Here is a 13,069-nt window from a genome sequence, read left to right as displayed (position 1 = left end):
TTGTGAGTTACGCTGTTCTATGTCTTTGACAACACGATTGTGTACCATTTCCAAGTCACGAAATTGTTTCGAGAGTTCGCTAATTTTAGTTCTGTGAGCTGTAATTAATTTTTCTTGTTTTTCGATTAGTTCGCGCATTTCGGAAAACTCACTACGGTGTATGATGGCCTCTACCACTTTTTGAAGTACTAACTCCTCAAGATCCTGTTTTGTCATGTTATCGAATGATTTGCGGAATTTCTTTAAAAATTCTAAACTTATGGTCTGCTCAGATTTTAAAGCTTGCAATTTAGGAGGAGGATAAAGAGGTATAGGTTGGTGCGAAGGTACAGCCTTAATATCTTTCTTATCATCCTCTGAAAGTTTTATATCAATAGATAATTTGTCATCCTTAAGAGTTTCAGATTTTTCTGGAGATTCGACGTCCAGGGTTTTCAAATCATCTGTTCTGGGTTTCTTATTCAGGGCTTCACTGGTAACCTTTGAATCATTTGATTTTTCCTCAGCTTCTACTTCAATTACATCATGCGTGCGTTTAAGATTAGATGAAGTTGCCTCGGAAGTCGTTTCTTCTTGTAATATTTCTTGAGATTCTTGTTTCTTTTCAGCCGCTGGTAAGGAAGCAACATCTTTTGTTTCATTACAAGACTCTTCAGTCTTTGAAGAGCGTTCACTATCTTCACTTAAACGTATACGTTTAGCTGGTGGTGCAGTTTCAGAATCCTCTACCTTTTCGGAAGTTTCCGGCTCTTTTAATTCGCTTTCAATCAATTCTACATCGCCTTCATCCTCTTCTTCCTCATTTTCAGGGTCCTCCGGTGTAGGCTCATCAGAGGAATTTTTAAGAGAATTGGCCTCCTGCAAAAGGTTACTGCTGCTACTGCAATTGCTGTTGGTTTCTTCGGGAGTCTCAGCTTGTGGAGTTTTCTCTACGGATTTGTCGATCTCTTTTAAATTACCGCCAACAAAGTCATCGCAAGCATTATCCGAATTGTCAATATCAATATCTTTTGCTTCTGCTGCCAAACTCGGTTCGAGGGTTTTGGTACTTTCTTCTGAGGCAACTTTTTGCTCATCTTGTTTTTTGTTCGCAATTTCTGTGTCTTGAGTTTGTTGTCCTTTTTTGTTCTCTACAACATCCTCATCTTCATCATCTAGCAATAGAACAACATCATCATCTTCTTCAACCGTTTTCTTAGTGGGAGTTGGTGGCTTATTTTCTGAAGCAGAATTTTCTGTTGTTGATGTTTCTACCTTTTCTGCCTCCTCTAGCCTTGTTTCTGTTTCTTTTGATTTTTCTATTTCTGGTGGTTTATCAACATAAAATACAATCTCATCATCAGATTCATCATTTTCCACATTATCGCTGGTTTTACTAGCTGCTGTTGGATTGTTTACATTCTCCGCTTGTGCGGGTGGAATATCTTTAGTTTCTACTGCATTATCAATTGTTTGTGATGCATCATTCTTTTCAGCAGCTTTTACTGGTTCCACACTAGATATTTTATCACTATTATTATCCTCGTTAGCAGTTGTTGGTTTTTTAACGATTTCCGAAATCTCATTACTATTTGAGGTTATTTCATTATCTTGCACAACTTCTGCATTTGAATCTTCAGTCTTATCTTGATTTTGATTATTTTCTAATATCTTGTCAGCACTATCAGCAGGAGTGCTTAACTTATCTTCGATTAATTCTGTTTTTGCTGTCGAATCTTTGTTTTCCTCTTTATCAGGTTCATTACTTTCTACCATGGCATCCTCTTCTAGGTTTTCAAGCTCTTGTGGGACTGTAGTTGCTTCTGTAGACATTATTTCTTTATTTTCAGCATTTTCGGTTACCTCACTATGATCTTCTATATTATTCTCTTCATTTGCAGATATTTCTGGAATATCTTCAGATTTGTCTTTTTCTAATATAACAGACTCATCTGCTACTTTCGATTCTCCCACAAATATTACACTCTCATTTAAATTATTCTCTTCGTGTGGCTCAGCTATTTTCTTTATCACTTGCTCTGATTTGAGAGTACTACTATTCACCGTACTCTCGCTCTCATTGTCAATACAATCCTCAACAATATCATTTATTTTCGATAATAATGTGTCTAAATCATCACCAGGATCACGAAGATTATTCGAACTAGTTGTTGAATTTGAGGTTTCAACTTTATCTGCTAAAATATCATCAGCTGTCGTTGGTGTTGTTTCTCCCACTTTAGAGTTTGTGATTTTGGGTAAAACATCATCCTCGGCTAAAAGAGCATCTTCTAATTCGGAATTAACGGTGGCATTTAAGTCGGCCTCAACATCATCCACATCATTTATTAAGGAAGCCATGGCAACATCACCATTTCCTAATTCTGTTAAATCTGAGGTTTTATCTAAAAGAAATAATAAAAAAAAACTAATAAACTCTTTCCTAACTTTTAAATGATTAACGACTTACCATTTGTTTTTATTAGATCACAGTTCACTAAATCATGTGTTCGATCTGTTAAATCTGACATAACAGCATCGTCAACTTCATCGGTACCGCTATTCTTCGGTGATGTCAACAAATCATTCAAATCGACTGCTGTATTTTGCTTAACCTCCATCATCTTGTTGTAGTTATTTTCTAATTATTTAGTTTTCCGTTTTTTTAAAAATATATTACTTCTATTTCTGCATTAAATTGTTTATCTGCAAATAAGAAATAAATATTTATTTTATTTAATTGCTTTGATATAAAACTCAATTCAAATTTTTAACGTCATTCGAATACTCGCTTTCATATGTTTCAACATCACCAAGTAATTTGTGTTGTTTTTGTTTGAGGTTTTTTCTTTTGTTTTGCATTGACTGAACATACCTCCTCAACCAAACAATAAACATCTGTTCATGCACACGCTATTAGTGATGTTGAATTACAACGATTATTTTGTGTAACCAATAAACGTAAACACTTTCATATTTTCTTATTTGCCCTTTAAACTAGTTGATCAATGTTTTTCATTTCATTGAAATGTTATTTTTATATATATTTTCATCCCCCTAATCACTGTTTGTTGTTGTTACAGTTCCACTGTTGTTTAAAATTGATTACTGGGGAGAATAACATTCGGTTGATACAACTATCTTTGTGTTGAAAATCTTTAGCCGAGAATAATTTCTTTTGTTCTTTAAACACTGATTACTTAAACAATATTATTTCACTTTGTAAAGTTTTTGTAAGTTTTTTAAGGCTTAATTATTTTAAAAATTATGTTATCAGAAAATTAAATAATATTTCATTTAAAATGATATTGGATTTCTTAGTTCATGACGCTGTCAAACTCTATTAAAAGTCTCCCACAAACGATATTTCATCCAAATATATAAAAACTATAATGAATTCGCCGTTATTTATAAATTTGCCCGCGAAATTCCCTTGTACATACGCCTTCAAAGTGAATCGATTATAAGGTGAATTCATTTAAACAGCTGATGCTTTTTTGTCGTTGTAAATTTACTTTAGTCATAACGATATTTAGGCTTATTTCTGTATCGCTATTTTTCCAACCTTGAAAAAATATAACGTGTTCGCCTACTTTTCATAATTCGCCAGAGACTACAACTTGTATATGTTCGCATCCTTGTAAAAGTATAAATCTTTCGATATTTTTTTATTACATTTTTGTTATGAAACTTTATACATTTTGGCAATTAAACTCCATATGAAAAACTCGACACTGCCAAACTCCATACATATATATACAAATTTCAACAAATTCACCCCACATTCCCGAATTTCGCAGCGATTTCTTTAAGGCGAATCGGTAATAAGGTGAAGTCCATGGAAATTTAGCCCGACGCTGTCAAACTCCATATAAAAAAAATTCTCTCTCAAAACCGACGCTGTCAAACTTCATATATAAAAAATTTAATGAATTCGCCGCAAAATGAAATGACTTCACCTTATAATATATTCGCCTTGGTGAAGTCTTTTCAATGTCTTTTTCTAATATTATTCATTAATACATAATTATTTTGAAGCTGTCAAAATTTTACGAATTCGCCTTAATTTTCTCAATTCGGCAGTAAATACACCTTGTATGAAATCGACTTAGTTGGAGTTTTGAATAAAAAATCTAAATCATAACTATTTTTTGTACAGAAGTAATCGGTTATTTTTATATTCGATTATTCGTATTAGTGTAACACTAATACATAGAGACAAAAATATTTGTATGAATTAAATAAAAAAATTATCAAATCTTTAGGAAAATTAAATTTTTTTCAGGAAAAAAGTTTAATTAATAAGAAAAAACTGTCAAATGATTATGTAATTATTGATTACCAAATATATTAATAGTAAATTATATTTTAGCATATGTACATATGATTGTACGTACTTATGTAGAGAATATAACAATGCCGTCGGCATTTCAATTACCCTCAGTACTTTCTAAAGAAATATAGAAATGTACTATGAACTAGAAGCATTTCCTCTGATATATTTAGCTAAACCCCTAAATAAAACTAAGCTCCGATTAGCAAGATATTATATATCGAAAATATGAAAAGATTTGTAAAGTATGGCAAAATGTTTCGCTTTACTCGTATGTTCCTTAAGTAGACACCAACAACAAAAAAGTGTTTAGGGGTTTGTGTGTTTATTTCTGGGGGAACATAATGGTAAATTGTAACATAATTTAGAAATCAAATGGAAAGCAAAACAAAATTAAGTAAATTACTTAAGTTTTATAATGTTTTTTGTACTTTTCATTAAAACAAAAAACAAGATGGCGTTGTATTAATCTTAAACACAGAGTCGCATAGAGAGAATAGGTGAGTAAAGAGGAAAGAGTGAGAGAGGGAAAAGAGAAAAGGGAGAGCAAAACAAAAAATAATAAAGAAAAAAATAAATATTATTAATTTAAAAAAAAATTAACTTACATTTTAACGTTTTAAAGTTTTGTATAAAAATTCTTGCTTTTTAACCAAAATCTGTGATTTTTTAGGCCAAAGACTTACAAGCAGAATAAAGAAAACGCAAAATGTGAATATAATAAAACGCGACCGTACGTTTACACGTGAAACAGAGAACTGAACAACAACATACAAGGCAAAAAATGAAAGATATTTTTTACTACTTGCATGAGACGACTTTGGTACGTTCGTATTATTTTATTTGTTCGGGTTTATTATAGATTTATTTCAAAAAACTGTACAATCGGTAAAGGTTAAAATAAGTTTTTTTTTTAAGGAAATCAAAGGAAGTTAGGGAAGACATTATTACAGGAAATAGGTCCCAGCGGGGCAAAGGGCCTCTAGGCTACTTTAGAGCAAAATCAAGGCAACTTAAACCGGCTTTAAAAAAAAGTAACGAAGAATATTCGCCATACTTTTACTATAGAATTTTAGTTTTTATTATAGAAAATATAAAAATAATAGGTACTAGGGAAAAAGCTAACAAAGCTATGTACTGTATACTTTAATACAATGCACACAGCCAGCAATCACCAACAAATTGATGCCGCCACGACATAAAGCAGTAGTAGCGAACTAAACTGAATGTATGAATGACTGAAAAACAAACAACAACTAAACAAACTGGTTGTAGGGGGGTTATGGAAGAGTAGAAAGGGGAAGGGAACCATTTAGGGTTTGGAAAGACCTCTAGGTTTTTATTAAAAATTCTTAATATTATTTATAAATAAATGCATCAATTTTCTTTTAAATATACCTATCTACTAGGGAAAACAATATGTGGATGATATGTGGAACTTGTTAGAGGTAGAAAACCTTTGTTAAGCAGACAAATAATAGTTTTCTATTTAGTTTAGCTAATAAGTATGAATTTAGAAAAATTAATTATTTTAGATTTTATGCAATAAATATTATTTATGACGTTATAATATACTTTTTCCTAAACGATTTAGTTGCTGTCATAACCACAAAATAAAAAAGCTGTTTTTTGCACATTTACAAAGAAAAAACTGCAAAAAAGCTTTTGCTAGAGAAAATGCTAACCAGAAGAAGAAGAAGAAGATTTTTAATAAAAATTGTATTTATAAAATAAATTTTAATAAAAATTTTGAAAAAAATAAAAATTTTATACCTATAAACGGTTAGTTTCTAAACAACAACAAACAAGACATGTGGAACAAGAAGATACAGAAAAAATAAGTCATGGGCGTATTTGTGTTTTTAATGGATACATACACAAATTAAACTGAAAATTTTTGCTCATATAGAGTCAACAATAACAACAACAAATGAGCTAAAAAATATTAAATAAATAATTTAAGGACCAATTAGGTAAATAAAAGTAAATTCTTTGAACTGGCTTAATTAGAAAAGAAAGTTTTTAGTTTTTTTGTTTACTAAAGGGGTCGCAAGGGGGTCAAAGTCGAAAGCTGTTGGGTGGTAGGTATACCTTTAAAGAAGAGGGGGAAGGGATAGTTTAAGAAAACTTTATGCATAGGTCCATAATATGGTATCATAAAACTGCCTTTTATGTTTCTGTAATGGAACAGTAAGGGGAAAAAAGATATGAACCCAAAATATAATGTAAGTGTTAATATATAAAAAAAACAAATACAACCCAACAGATACAGATATTTCAGTAGTGTCTGTTTGTCTCACTTATGACGCCGCTTTTTTATATTTTATATATACAAACATATGTATAGTATAAGTATCTGTACATGTATGTATATGTATGAATGACATTTAAATATAAAACATTTGTACTGGCCCCTTAATGGTTCCAGGTCCAAAGAGGCTTTAAATTATAAAATTTTTTTAAATTTTTATACAAATTTAAAAGAAAATGTTTTTATATTTAGAAAAAGTTACGAATTCTTAGACATGTACATATACTCTCATTTGTTTTTGGCTCTTTTGTTTTAGTAACAAAAATATGCACATATGTACATATATAATTAAATTGACTTTTTATTATATTAAAGTTTATTAATATATATATAACGATATCGTAGATTTTCCTATTTTTTATTAATTTTATATTATTTATATAATACTAAGTACAAATACCTAAAATTGTATAAATGTTTAAACAAGTACTTACTCTCTCTCTCTCTCTCTCTTCTTTCTCTTTTGTTTTGAATTTATGCTCTTTGTTTACAATTTTACTTGGGATTTGTTTTGTTTTGAATGTCTGCTTGGTTTTGGTATAAAAATTTTGCAAATAAAAACTGGACTTCAAAAAAACTATTAAACTAAGGAAAATAATAAAAGAATAGACAATTATTATTAATAATATGTAAATAATTCATTTTTAATTAAAACAAAAAAAAACAAAAATTATAAAAAAAGGTTTTTAAAAAATTGTAATTAAAGGTTTTTTTAAATTTACAAAAATTATTTAAATTTAAAAGAATTCTTTAAAAACTTATTACAAATATATTTAACTTACAACAAAAAAAGCAACATTTTGTTGTCTTTATACTCTACTATACTCATACACTTAAAGAAAGTACACACACAGTTTAAAGTATAGGTACACATAAATTAACATAAAAACTAGTTTTAAGAAATTGAAAAAAATAAACTTTAAATTGAAGTTAAATTAAATTGATTAAAAAAAAAAGAAAAATAAATTATTGAATAATATAATGCTATACTAAATTATTTCAAAAAATATTTAATAATTTTTATAGCTGTTTATCACAACTAAATTTTTGTCACTGTAGCAGTGAGATTAATGAATGGAAAGAAAAGAGACACAAAACCCAATCAGAACAAGATATTTATAATAGGCATATAAAAGGCAATAGACAAAACTTCTAATTTTTAAAATAACTAAGGTGACACTTAATAAAATATATTAACTAAACTAAAGACCTCAAAAATGTGAAAATAAACATTAGAAGGGTAAAAAGGGAAAGCCAGTCGTAGAGAAGGTCAATAACTTTATTATAAAAAATTTAAGTTCATATCAAAAATCGTATCCAATAAGCCAAATATATAGTCAATATATAAACAAAAATCTATATAAGAAAGAAATACATATAAGAACACATGCATACACGTACATATTTGTATATGTACAAAAGTATGATTTCATATGGGAAATCGGCAGGCAGCAGGCTGATAGACAAACTAACAAGAAAGACACTTGTTTTCTTTACCCAAGTGATACTAAAAATATGAAATTACAAAAAATAACAAAACTATAGGTACTCCAAAAATAAATATTCTAATACCATGGAATCGGTCTATATAGAAAATGGAAAAAATCAATATTTTAAAAAAATCCAAATAAAGCCATTTTTTAAAAAATAATAAAAACCTTATAAAGTCAAAAATATACAGAAATGCACAACAACAGAGAGTGGTAAAGAGCGAGCGTGAAAGAGAGCAAAGATTAAACTCGTAAAATAAAGAGAGACAGAGTAACAAATCGTTGATATACAAACATACAATAGATTGGGGTCTTTAGCAAGCAAAAAAAAAAATAAAATAAAAAAGTTACACAAAATAATGACAAAAAGCTTATACACTATGTAGAACTTATAAAACTGTATCTGACAATTATCTATCTTTCTATATAAATGAACAGACTTGAAAATTTTCCACTCATTGTCAGCCATATTGTATTATGTAAGCCTTTCTAAATTTTAAACGAAAAAAGCCATAACAGACCCATATAGTTCGCTTAATTTAGCTAGCAAAAACAAATTCGCCATTTTGTATCTAAAGAAACCAACAGTCCACAAAAATCAATATAACAAATTTTTTTGAGGTTAGGTTAGGTCATTAAAAATCATATGCTAAACGAAAAATGTAAAGTAATTAAAATGTTCATTAAGACCAAAAGTAAATAAAAATTGTATCAAAAATTCTTTCAAAAAATTTAAATTTTGAATTAATATTTTAGTAGGTAGGTATTTGTTAACTTTATACGGGCACTATAGTTTTCAGGGTTAACCACATTAGCGCTTTTCATTACTCCTAAAGGGGAAATAAAAAATCGCCAAAAAAATGCCCATAATCTCAGCGGTCACACGATTGCCTTTTTATAAAAAATAGTATTGTTGCATCGATTGCACCGGAAAATAATTTATTACTTAAAAAAAATGGGGACGGACTGTGTGCACTTCGGAGACAAAGGAATAATAGAAGTAACGCCTTTGTATGACTATTTCAGATTTGGCTTGTCTTTCGAGGCGAACGGAGACTATTTCACATAGTTTTTAAGGGTTAAAAATATTTGATTGCTTCATCGGTTTTAGCGATATTAAACCAAAATATCAGTATAAAATCCGTATAACAAATTTTTGATTTCGATTAAAAAAATTGCAGCTTATTGGTTTCTATTATAGCCGTACAAGATCACAATTAATATTGGGGCATTTTCCACATTTTTATTTGCACATAGTTCGCCGTTCCAGTGCCCCGTTTCTGTAATTCTCGCATCGAGAAAATCTGTCGAAAAATTCATGATCATCTTGTGTAAAATAGGGTGAATACAAGAAATTTAAAAATTTCTTATTAAATTTTAATGAGTACAGTTTAAAAATAATCAGAGTCACACTGTTAAAAACTGGAAGACAATTATATTTTAAGTTTTTTCTCGATTCGAGAAAATGACAGAAACGAGGTACAGCGGCCATATGATTGTCAACCCAGGGTTGTATTTGTTTAGGAAATATAGTCACAATATTTGTCTTAACTACCGCAGAAGCTATTCACGGTAAAATCACACGATTGGGTCATTCAAAAAATAAAAAATTGTACATTTGCAACAATCGTGCGATCGAACACCCTCTAAAATCTAACTTATTTTAATTTATAATTTTTGAACAAAAAGCCCACGTGAAATCTACTACTTTTCAAAAATCTAAATAAGGAATGTTTATTAAAATTACACGACGGTACTTACAAATACCTGATCCTTTTTTATGCACTCCGTCTTAAACAGCATCTTTTTTATCCCTATAGAACATAAGATCAGTTTTTCCCAAGTGCTTACAGATACCTGTAGAGTCTTTTTACATATCATGCATATTCTATAAATATTCTTCCAGGGCTTAATTTATATCGGGAACATAGCGGTAATGTTAAGCTACGTTGATTCAAAAGGCGTTTTCTTAATATATTTTTGGAATTTTTCAAACTTAGGCCGGGATCTCTTCTATTCTTATATCGGAAAATATTCATATACATATACTCATATGCATCCTGCATATACTGTTTCAAAACTTTTAATTATTGATAATTTTGGTTTGTTCTATCATAACGATTTCTTATCGATTTTTTTATTTTTATTAACCGATAGAACATCTGATAGTCGGAGTTAGAGAGAAAAAACTTAATTTTTTATATCGATTATCGATTTTTTTATTTTTATTAACCGATAGAACATCTGATAGTCGGAGTTAGAGAGAAAAAACTTAATTTTTTATAAAGGAGTAGTAAAAAACGTAAATTTTTCAAATTTAAAAAATATATATTTATATAGGTATTTCGATTCAAAGACGCATAGAAATTCGAACATTTTAGATTTTAATATCGTAAAGAAGAAATAACAGAATTGATCAATAATGAAACTTTGATTTAAGAAATTTATTAATATCACCATTAAAAAATTCCGATTGGAATTTTCCAAATAAAAATTATTTAATTTTGGTAAATTAAAGAATCAAACTGCATCTAAAGTAAACAAAATTTATCGAATATAACAAAATGTATGAAAAGAAATAAAATTAAGTTTTAAATCGAATTTTATAAAAATACAAATTATTCTTTAGAACTAATTTTCAAAAATGTAAAATAATTTTTTATTTTATATATATTTACTATATTGCCATAAACTAGCCTTTATAAAGTCATAGTTATTTATTAAATGATTGATTAGTACGATATATTTAATGATTTAATTTATAAAATATTTTTACAATATTATTGAAAATTTTCACAAATGATCACTTCGCACAACCCTGCATTTTTCATCAAAACAATAAACTTGGCAACCCCCGTAATGAACATAAACAACAAAGTTGTAGCACATTTGTTTGGGGAAATAAATTTAGTTTACGCGATATATAAAAAAAACACCGAAATGAATAGCAAACATTTACTTACCCTTAAATTACATAAAATACAATAAAATTCTATATTCGAATTAAAATACGCTTCTATTAGTAATTAGCACACTTTAAAGTTTTTTATTTTGAAATTAAATATCGTATTGGATTTGTAAGAAAAAAAATGGGAAACAATTTCATCCGTAACCGAAAATGCCGTGTTTCGCACACACAAACAATTTAATGACATCTGAAACAATTGAAAATGTCAAATAGAGAACTAAGGCAAACTAAATTTCAAGCAACGGCGTCTAAGACTGACATTTACAGAGCCAGCTTAACATTTACTTTAACAGACAATAAGAAAAACTATTCAAATTGAAGAAATAAAGTTTAAAATCTTAAAAATTTTGAGTTTTTAATGAAAATATTAACAGAATTACATAAAACAAGTTAATTTTAATTTAAGCTCAAAATTAATTGAAAGCGGCGTATTTTCAAATATATCGGCGACTAAACTTAGCTGCTTTCAGGTGAATTGGCGTTGTTCTCTGTTGTCAGATTGTAAAATTAAATAAAGAGATGCCACTGAAAAATATAATTCTGACTGAAGGCATAAAAATGCCAGATGTTTATTATACCCCATTTACACATACACGAAATCTAGTAGATTTCATTTAAAATCTTTTTCCAAATCTAGTCCGTTTACACTTAGTATTCTTGACATTTAGGAAGATTTCATTTTTTCTAATATTTCTTGAAAAAGTGTGTGATATGAAAAATAAGAAGGAAAAATGGGATATTTATCAAAATTCCATTTAAAATAAAAAAATAGATATTTAAATATAACATTACCTTTTATTTTAGATTAACTTTTCATTCATGTTTTCAATTTATAAAAATTTTGTCGACATTTTAATTTTTTTTGTTTGTTTTGTTTTCCTCTTTTTTCTTGTGTAGTGTCGTATTTTTTAGTATTATTTAGGAAAAAACAGAGTTGCATCACTAAAAACTATTAGATTTTGAGTAGATTTTAACGAAATCTAGTTACGAAGTAGATTTTGTTTTGTATGGGAAATCTAGTTAAAATCAAGTAGATTTGGCTCGAAATCTCATAAGTACTAGATTTCGTGTATGTGTAAATGGGGTATTAAATCACATTTTCTTAAATAAAGTTTAAAGAAACTTTTTAAAATTGAACTTTCACGTCAAAATTTGGCTCATTAGTTTATTTTTTAAAATATTCTCAAGTTTTAATATCTGTCTAGATATACATTCTTAAGTCAAGACCTCAGCGTACCTTAAAGAAATCTGGCATTACTTTAAACTTTTATATACATATACATCATACCCTGTTGTCAACATAAACATTTTTAGCTGGCAATACCATTGTTACTAATATACAAAACCAGAAAAATCTGGTCTTTCTGGATGACTTTCGAACCGTTAACTACAATTTCAAGTTTTCCGTTTAATTCCAATTTAATAGAATACCACAAAAGTTTTTGATTTTTGATAATCTTTGAACATCACGTTTTTTGGATTTTGTCTTTAATATAAAGAACACATAAAAGCGTATAAGGACATTTCTCTAAAATATGTCAGAGTCTGGGGGTCCTGGGCCCCCGCCAGTCCAGAGGAGGAGTCGAGATCGGAGTTCACTTTCTGTAAGTGATAGAAGCCGTAGCAGCTCTAGTACCACTTCTAAGAGAAAGCGTGAAGAGAAGGAATTAAATAATGACGAAGGCTCAAATTTGAAAATGTTGGCTGAATCAGCCGTCGCCATTGCAGAAAAGATAAGTATGGAATATAAATATAATGACGAACATCGAGGACCTTTCATAGTTTATGTTGATGCGGTGGATCCTTCAGGTTCCCGTAAACCCATTAATGCAATCTCCCTAAACAGAACATTGAAAAATATGAAGTTGAAGGTATAACTGAAGTTTTGAAAATAGGTTATGGACGTTGTAAGGTGACCTTCAAACAACGAAATTTGGCAAACAACTTTGCTTATGATAAACGTATTAAACAAGATGGCTACTTGCCGA

General features: G+C 29.1%; 1 protein-coding gene across 3 annotated transcripts in view; it reads right to left on the bottom strand.

Annotated features, from left to right (window-relative positions):
- The window catches only part of LOC119603036 (activating transcription factor 7-interacting protein 1), a 15,142-nt gene extending 3,861 nt beyond the window's left edge, over positions 1-11,281 (bottom strand). Inside the window, exons 1-3 of one of the 3 annotated variants that reach the window (XM_037954894.1) lie at positions 11,077-11,281; positions 2,450-2,685; positions 1-2,384 (exon numbers count right to left, since the gene is read on the bottom strand). The exon at positions 1-2,384 is cut by the window's left edge and continues 551 nt beyond it. In XM_037954894.1, coding sequence (XP_037810822.1) covers positions 1-2,384; positions 2,450-2,603 — 2,538 coding nt within the window. In that variant the 5' untranslated portion in view covers positions 2,604-2,685; positions 11,077-11,281. Of the gene's footprint in view, positions 2,385-2,449; positions 2,686-4,920; positions 5,050-7,057; positions 7,118-11,076 lie in introns of those variants that run through there. The other 2 variants (XM_037954895.1, XM_037954896.1) reach the window with 2 other exon arrangements.
- Positions 11,282-13,069: the final 1,788 nt, after the last annotated feature.

This window comes from Lucilia sericata, unplaced genomic scaffold (genome assembly GCF_015586225.1).
Source record: "Lucilia sericata isolate MDLA Ls3-8-SP2 unplaced genomic scaffold, ASM1558622v1 Contig000271F_arrow, whole genome shotgun sequence".
In the NCBI taxonomy this organism is placed as follows: domain Eukaryota; kingdom Metazoa; phylum Arthropoda; class Insecta; order Diptera; family Calliphoridae; genus Lucilia; species Lucilia sericata.
This window is presented reverse-complemented; position numbering and strand designations above follow the sequence as displayed.